This window comes from Silurus meridionalis, chromosome 29 (genome assembly GCF_014805685.1).
Source record: "Silurus meridionalis isolate SWU-2019-XX chromosome 29, ASM1480568v1, whole genome shotgun sequence".
Lineage (NCBI taxonomy): Eukaryota > Metazoa > Chordata > Actinopteri > Siluriformes > Siluridae > Silurus > Silurus meridionalis.
Window position 1 is genome coordinate 12,378,658 of NC_060912.1, and position 10,000 is coordinate 12,388,657.

At 44.0% G+C, this 10,000-nt stretch overlaps 1 protein-coding gene across 1 annotated transcript in view; it reads right to left on the bottom strand.

The window, feature by feature from the left end:
• Window positions 1-10,000, bottom strand: part of LOC124382037 (glutamate receptor ionotropic, NMDA 2B) — a 45,897-nt gene that overhangs the window by 19,442 nt on the left and 16,455 nt on the right. Inside the window, 1 exon segment of the mRNA XM_046844118.1 lies at window positions 9,717-10,000. This exon segment is cut by the window's right edge and continues 358 nt beyond it. Within this exon segment, the coding sequence (XP_046700074.1) occupies window positions 9,717-10,000 (284 nt within the window).

Consider the following 10,000-nt stretch of genomic DNA (forward strand, 5'->3'; position numbering starts at 1 on the left):
GAGAGAGAGAGAGAGAGAGAGAGAGAGAAGGAGGGGGAAAAAGAGATGTATGGAAGCCTCAGGGTTCTTATCTATAAGCAGAGAGAGATACTGACCTCATTACCATCCTAATATAAAATATCTGCACTATATACACACACTATACACACTATACACACACACTATACACACACTATACACACACACTATACACTATACACACACTATACACACACACTATACACTATATATACACTATAAACACACTATACACACACTATACACACTATACACACACTATACACTATACTATACACACTATATACACACACTATACACTATACACTATAAACACACTATACACACACTATACACTATACACACTATACACTATATACACACTATACACACTATACACACACTATACACTATACACACACACTATACACACTATACACTATACACACACTATACACACACTATACACACACACACACTATATACACACACTATACACACACTATACACACACTATAATACACTATACACTATACACACTATACACTATATACACACTATACACTATATACACACACTATACACTATATACAGTATATACACTATACACACTATACACTATATACACACTATACACTATATACACTATATACTATACACACTATACACACTATACACACACACTATACACTATATACACTATACACTATACACACACTATACACTATATACACACTATACACTATATACATACTATACACACACTATATACACTATATATACACTATATACTATACACACTATACACTATATACACACTATATACACTATACACACTATACACTATACACACTATACACTATAATACACTATACACTATATACACTATACTATACACACTATACATACACACTATACACTATATACACTATATACACATACACTATACACACTATACACACACACTATACACTATATAATAATTATACACTATATACACATATACACACTATACACACTATACACTATACACTATACACACTATACAATATACACACACTATACACTATACACACTATACACTATACACTATACACTAATTATACACTATATACAGTATATACACTATACACACTATACAATATACACACACTATACACTATATACACACTATACACTATATACACACTATACACAATATACACACACTATACACTATACACACTATACACTATACACATACACTATACACTATATACACACTATACACTATATACACTATACACACTATACACACACTATATACTATATACACTATACACTATACTATACACTATATACACACTATACACTATACACTAAATACACACTATACACACTATACACTATATACACACTATACACACTATATACACTATATACACACTATACACTATATACACTAATACACTATACACACTACACTATATACACTATACACTATATACACACTATACACTATATACACACTATACACTATATACACTAAATACACACTATACACACTATACACTATATACACACTATACACTATCAATCAATCAATCAATCAAACTTTATTTATAAAGCGCATTACAACCACCAACAGGAGCACAAGGCGCTTTCCAGTAAAGCAAAAAATAAATATTAAAAATAAAATAAAAATGTAATGAAAAGTAATATATTAAAAAATAAATAAATACTTAAGAAAATAAAAAATAAGACACAATGAACATAAAATAGCAGTGGCTACGTGTTAAAAGCTTGACTGAATAAATGAGTTTTCAACTGCGATTTAAAAATACTCAGCTCAGTGATGCATCGTATGTGTGCTGGAAGTGCATTCCACAGCGTTGGTCCCTGGACAGCAAATGACCGGCCTCCAAACTTTTTATACTTGCATTTTGGAACAACCAGAGAGGTAAGTGCTGAGGAGCGGAGAGTTCTGGCTGGTTGGTAGACCTTTAATAATTCGGCGAGGTACGGCGGGGCCAGATCATTGATTGCCTTGAACACAAACAGCAGGACCTTATCCTCCACCCTAAACCGCACCGGAAGCCAATGAAGCGAGCGGAGGACAGGGGTGATGTGGGAGCAATATACACACACTATACACACACTATACACTATACACACACTATACACTATAAACTAAATCACACAACACAGAGCCCCATCACACAACACAGAGCTCCATCACACGACACAGAGCTCCATCACACAACACAGAGCTCCATCACACGACACAGAGCTCCATCACACGACACAGAGCTCCATCACACGACACAGAGCTCCATCACACGACACAGAGCTCCATCACACGACACAGAACTCCATCACACGACACAGAGCTCCATCACACGACATAGAGCTCCATCACACAAAACAGAGCTCCATCACACGACACAGAGCTCCATCACACGACACAGAGCTCCATCACACGACACAGAGCTCCATCACACGACACAGAGCTCCATCACACGACACAGAGCTCCATCACACAACACAGAGCTCTACCACACAACACAGAGCTCCATCACACAACACAGAGCTCCATCACACAACACAGAGCTCCACCACACAACACAGAGCTCTACCACACAACACAGAGCTCCATCACACAACATAGAGCTCCATCACACCTCACAGAGCTCCATCACACAACACAGAGCTCCATCACACAACATAGAGCTCCATCACACCTCACAGAGCTCCATCACACAACATAGAGCTCCATCACACCTCACAGAGCTCCATCACACAACAGAGAGCTCCATCACACAACACAGAGCTCCATCACACAACACAGAGCTCCATCACACAACACAGAGCTCCATCACACAACACAGAGCTCCATCACACAACACAGAGCTACATCACACAACACAGAGCTCTACCACACAACACAGAGCTCCATCACACAACACAGAGCTCCATCACACGACACAGAGCTCCATCACACAGATGGAGCTCTGTGTTGTGTGATGGAGCTTTGTGTTGTGTGATGCAACACCAGGGTTCTGGAGAAACGTAGTTGTACGTCACTGTGTTCTGCCTTTAGCTACTGTATATACTGTTGGAATGACAATAAAAAAGCTTCTTGACTTACAGTTATCCAGTGCTGCTCTCATACTGAGAGTCTGAAACTTCTACACCACCAGAACCAGGACTTTCTCCACCAAATCACAACACAATCTACTGTAATGGGTCAGAGATAATGGACAGATGAGATGGACAGATGGACAGGGGGGGGACAAAGAAAGAAAAAGGAGCTCAGAGACCAAAAAAGACACAAGGGCAAAGAAACGGAGTGTGACAGAGAAATTAAGGCAAAGTAAAATAGAGGAGAGAGAGAGAGAGAGAGAGGAGAGAGAGAGAGAGAGAGAGAGAGAGAGGAGAGAGAGAGAAGTGAAGGGGTAGAGGAAGTGGAAAGTTTTAGCTTCCAGCAAAGTACAAAAATGTTCAAGTGAAACTGGACAGAAGGAAGAATTAGGACACATATTTGGGACTCTCTCTCTCTCTCTCTCTCTCTCTCTCTCTCTCTCTCTCTCTCTCCTCTCTCTCTCTCCTCTCTCTCTCTCTCTCTCTCTCTCTCTCTCCTCTCTCTCTCCTCTCTCTCTCTCTCTCTCTCTCTCTCTCTCTCTCCTCTCTCTCTCTCTCTCTGTGTGTGGTTGTGCGTGTATACGCCTGTGCATGTGTGAGCGCACGCGTGTGTGTGTGTGTGTGTGTGTGTGTGTGTGTGTGTGTGTGTGTATAAATTTTGGGTGTATAAACTGCCAGGCAGGTAATGTGGTGTTTGTTATTGCAGTAAAGCAGGAATGTAGAGAGAGAGAGAGAGAGAGAGAGAGAGAGAGAGAGAGAGAGAGAGAGAGAGAGAGATGGGGAGAAAGATGAAGGGAGAGTAAGAGAGAGATATTTTGAGAGATGGTGGGAGAGATGGAGGGAGAGTTAGAGGGAGAATAAGAGAGTGGTGAAGGAAAGATGAAGATACTCTTCTTTTTCTTCTTCTTCTTCTTCTTCTTCTTCTTCTTCGGCTGCTCCCATTAGGAGTCGCCACAGCAGATTATTCGTCTCCATACCCCCCTGTCCTCTACATCTGCGTCTTTCAAACCAACTACCTGCATGTCTTCCCTCACCACATCCATAAACCTCCTCCTTGTTCTTCCTCTTTTCCTCCTTCCTGGTGTCTCCATCCTCAGCATTCTCCTACTGATATACCCCATGTCCCTCCTCTGCACATGTCCAAACCATCTCAATCACACCTCCCTCACCTTGTCTCCAAAACGTCCTACATGCACTGTCCCTCTAATAAACTCATTTCTAATCCTGTCCATCGTCACTCCCAACAAACATCTCAACATCTTCAGCTCTGCTACCTCCAGCTCCACCTCCTGTCTTTTACTCAATGCCACTGTCTCTAATCCATACAACATCTCAGGTCTCACCACAGTCCTATAAACTTTCCCTTTCACTCTCACAGATACTCTTCTATCACAAATCACTCCTGCTATCACTCTTCTCCACCCACTCCATCTGCCTGCACTCTTTTCTTCACTTCTCTAACACACTCTCCATTACTTTACACTGTTGACCCCAGGTACCTGAACTCCTCCACCTTCTCCACCTCTTCTCCCTGCAACCACACCCCTCCACTGCCCTCCCTCTCATTCACACACATGTACTCTGTCTTACTACTACTGACTTTCATTCCTCTTCTCTCCAGCGTGTACCTCCACCACTCCAGGATCTACTCCACCTGCTCCCTACTCTCACCACAAATCACAATATCATCCACAAACATCATAGTCCACAGAGACTCCTGTCTGACCTCGTCCTTCAACCTGTCCATCACCACTGCAAACAGGAAAGGGCTCAAAGCCGATCCTTGATGCAGTCCAACCTTCACCCTGAACCAGTCTGTCGTTCCTACTGCACACTTCACTGCTGTCACACTGTCCTCATACATGTCCTGCACCACCCTCACATACTTCTCTGACACACCTGACTTCCTCATACAATACCACAACTCCTCTCTCCACCCTGTCCTACGCTTTCTCTAAATCCACAAATACACAATGCAATTCCTTCTGTCCTTCTCTATACTTCTCCATCAACATTCTCAAAGCAAATAATGCATCTGTGGTGCTCTTCCTCGGCATGAAACCATACTGTTGCTCACAGATGGTCACCTCTTCTCTCAGCCTGGCTTCCACTACTCTTTCCCATAACGTCATGGTGTGACTGATCAACTTTATTCCCCTGTAGTTACTGCAGGTCTGCACATCTCCCTTATTCTTAAAGATCAGTACCAGCACACTCCTTCTCCATTCCTCAGGCATCCTCTCACCTTCCACAATCTTGTTAAACAATATGGTTAAAAACTCCACTGCATCTCTTAAATCTCCATGCTTCTACTGGAATGTCATATGGTCCAAATGGAAGAAGTGTAAGAGCGATATAGTGAGAGAAGGAGGAAGAGTTAGAGGGAGAGTAAGAGAGAGGTGGGGGAAAGATGGAGGAAGAGATAAAGAGAAAAAGAGAGTGATGGAGAGATGGAGGAGGGGCAACTAACAGCTACACACCTAAACAATAAAGACCACTCCAGACCCTCACCTGCAGCACCTACATCAGCTCCATGTCCTGTAGAGGAAATGAACCAGTAGTGAACTGTTCTGGTTGGGCAGCAGTTCAGAAATCAAGAGCTTCATCATACTAACACATGAACCCTGTAAGAACCTGATCATGAACATGTGAAGTTCCTCCTCAGTGCTGCTACATGCTGCATTCAGCAACCATCAGTGAGGAAGATTTTACTAAAGGGCACATAGAGGGCACAAAGCTACAGGAGCTGAAAAATAAGATGTATATCCAGGATAACGTGTGTGTGTGTGTGTGTGTGTGTGTGTGTGTGTGTGTGTGTGTGTGTGTGTGTGTGTGTGTGTGTGTGTGTGTGTGTGAAGACAATTCATGACCGCTAGCCATCTGAGCCATTCAGCACCTCCTACACCCACTGATTCACCTCACACCTCCGACTGAGTACAAACACGTACACACACACACACACACACACACACACACACACACACACACACACACACACACACACACACACACACACAGCACTTTATTAACAACTCTAAAACTCCTCACAAACATTCATACACATCTGTAACTCATAGACTCACAACTACAAACAAACACCACACAACTAAAGTTGAGCTACAATAACTCTAACCCTATACAATACACATACTGAACTACACAACACTTATACACTCACTAAACTACACAACACTTATACACTCACTAAACTACACAACACTTATACACTCACTGAACTACACAACACTTATACACTCACTGAACTACACAACACTTATACACTCACTGAACTACACAACACCTACACAACCACTAAAATACATGACAATTACACACATAATTATTCAACAACTACACACTTACTAAACTACACAACACCGATGGAGCTCTGTGTGGTCTGATGTAGCTCTGTGTTGTGTGATGGAGCTCTGTGTTGTGTGGTAGAGCTCTGTGTTGTGTGATGGAGCTCTGTGTCGTGTGATGGAGCTCTGTGAGGTGTGATGGAGCTCTATGTTGTGTGATGGAGCTCTGTGTTGTGTGATGGAGCTCTGTGTTGTGTGGTAGAGCTCTGTGTTGTGTGATGGAGCTCTGTGTTGTGTGATGGAGCTCTGTGTTGTGTGGTAGAGCTCTGTGTTGTGTGATGGAGCTCTGTGTCGTGTGATGGAGCTCTGTGAGGTGTGATGGAGCTCTATGTTGTGTGATGGAGCTCTGTGTTGTGTGATGGAGCTCTGTGTTGTGTGATGGAGCTCTATGTTGTGTGATGGGGCTCTGTGTTGTGTGATGGAGCTCTGTGTTGTGTGATGGAGCTCTGTGTTGTGTGATGGAGCTCTGTATTGTGTGAAGGAGCTCTGTGTTGTGTGGTGGAGCTCTGTGTTGTGTGGTGGAGCTCTGTATTGTGTGATGGAGCTCTGTGTTGTGTGATGGAGCTCTGTGTTGTGTGATGGAGCTCTGTGTTGTGTGATGGAGCTCTGTGTTGTGTGGTGGAGCTCTGTGTTGTGTGATGGAGCTCTGTATTGTGTGATGGAGCTCTGTGTTGTGTGATGGAGCTCTGTGTTGTGTGATGGAGCTCTGTGTTGTGTGATGGAGCTCTGTGAGGTGTGATGGAGCTCTGTGTTGTGTGGTGGAGCTCTGTGTTGTGTGATGGAGCTTTGTGTCGTGTGATGGAGCTCTGTGTTGTGTGATGGAGCTTTGTGTCGTGTGATGGAGCTCTATGTCGTGTGGTAGAGCTCTGTGTCGTGTGATGGAGCTCTGTGTTGTGTGATGGAGCTCTGTGTTGTGTGGTGGCGCTTTGTGTTGTGTGATAGAGCTCTGTGTTGTGTGGTGGCGCTTTGTGTTGTGTGATGGAGCTCTGTGTTGTGTGATGGAGCTCTGTGTTGTGTGATGGAGCTCTGTGTCGTCTGATGAAGCTCTGTGTCGTGTGATGGAGCTCTGTGTCGTGTGATGGAGCTCTGTGTCGTGTGATGGAGCTCTGTGTTGTGTGTTGGAGCTCTGTGTCGTGTGATGGAGCTCTGTGTCGTGTGATGGAGCTCTGTGTTGTGTATTGGAGCTCTGTGTCGTGTGTTGGAGCTCTGTGTCGAGCTCTGTGTCGTGTGATGGAGCTCTGTGTCGTGTGTTGGAGCTCTATGTTTTTTACTGAATTACTGAACTACACAACACCTGCACACACTGTACTACACAACACCTACACACTTACTGAACTACACAACAACAATAAAAATTGATTCCAGCAGAGCAACTGCAGATCTGCAAATAAAGATGCTCATATCATACACTAAAAAAACACCTGCAGACCCACATCATCTGCAGCCATATGCAGCTCTACACAACACCTACACACTCACACAAAGAACAGAATTACACAACTATTAATTCAACAGCAGAGCCACTAGACCACAGAACCACTAGATTACAGAGCCATGTGTGTGTGTGTGTGTGTGTGTGTGTGTGTGTGTGTGTGTGTGTGTGTGTGTGTGTGTGTGTGCGTGTGTGTCTGTGTGTGTGTGTATGTGTATGCGAGTGTGTATGCGAGTGTGTACTCCATTTGTGTGTGTGTGTGTGTGTGTGTGTGTGTGTGTGTGTATGTGTGTGTTTGTGTGTGTATGCGAGTGTGTACTCCATGTGAGTGAGTGTGTGTGAGTGTTGATGGAAGGAACACACTTGCAGGTGGTTGTGGGAGTGAACACACAAAGTTCCTCAGTATTAGGTGCTGTTTCTCAGAGAAGCCACCAGGGCGGCGTTTAGCAGCACAAACAGACTGAGTCAGAGTCTCTCACAAACACACACACACAAATCCACCCACAGTCTGTTCCTAATGATTGTCTCTCTTGTTTTCTCTCTGTGCATCATCTCTCTCATGATTCTCAGCACAAGTATGTATTCCTTCATTCGCTCCATTCATTTATTTTTCTCTCATCTGCTCAAGCTGCAGCAGTTTTTCTGCTCATCTCTCTCTCTCTCCTGCCATGAACGAGTGCTATGCTCTTCCAATCTTTCTCTCTGTCTGTCTGTCTGTCTGTCTGTCTGTCTGTCTGTCTCTCTGTCTCTCTCTGTCTTTCTCTCTCTGTCTGTCTCTCTCTGTCTCTGATGGATAGAGGGAGAGAGGGAGAGACGGACAGAGACAGAGAGAGGGGGGAATAATTGTTAAGGATGGTGTTTTTATGTTTATGCTTTGTGTTTACAGACACAGTAAAAAAATCTCCTCTAAACCATGGATTGAGTTTTCTATAGGCGACACACTGAGCTGAAAGAGACAGAGAGAGAGAGAGAGAGAGAGAGAGAGAGAGAGAGAGAGAGAGAGAGAGAGTGATGGAGAGAGTTTATATTGTACCTGGTGTAACATTAGTGTGAACGTGTGTGTGGGTGTGTTTATGACTCACACCATTTCCGTTATGGACTCCAGCAAAAACACCTGTGTTTCAGTGTGTGTGTGTGTGTGTGTGTGTGTGTGTGTGTGTGTGTGTGTGTGTGTGTACCGCACTTTAAAGAGGACTGTATAAAATACCTTGTCAGAGCGGAGAGTGAAGCCCACAGTGGTGCGTTTTTTCACGCCGCTCACCTCGTCTTGTTTTTAACCTCCTACCATCCAGCATGGAGACACCTGAGCTGGAGCAGCATCTTCATCCTAATCTACCCATCATCCACATCTCCAAACCACACAGAGAAGCTCCTGACAGATGAACAATTCCCTGCTCAATAACAATGTGACAGAAACTGCGTAAAGACACCCTGAAGATCTACAGGGTTGTGCTTCTAAGCATTCTGAGGTGACAAACGCTCCTGACAAAACAACACAACCACGAGGAGGAAACATCTTCTTTTGCAAGCGGTTTGGTTTTGTGTTGTAGTCTGAGCTGTATAAGGGTGTGTTTATGACTCATACCAGTTCCTCTAAGAATTCCAGCAGAAACACTGCACACACACACACACACACACACACACACACACACACACACAGTCACACTCACTGAGATTCCAGACCCCTGAGGGCAACACCGTTTCCCATCATGCCATTCTGCTTCTCTATTATACAGGCTGAGATAAACTCCATCTCTGTGTGTGTGTGTGTGTGTGTGTGTGTGTGTGTGTGTGTGTGTGTGTACCTTAGCTGCCATGATCATGGATGAGCCTCCCTTCACGCCGAGGATGGGCGTGCGCGTTTGGGCGGAGATGAAGTCGAGTATTTGGGCGATGGCCTCCTGGTCGGTGTCGTCTCCAAACACCACCCCCTGAAGCCAGTGCTGAGTCATGAGATCACACACACTCCTGATGATGCTGCTGGGGTCCGTCTCATTCATCCGCACCACTTCAACGTTCCCCACACCTTCGTTCACAAACCCATCGTTCCCCTGATCCCGCCACTCGTCCTTGTTATCCCTCGCTCCGT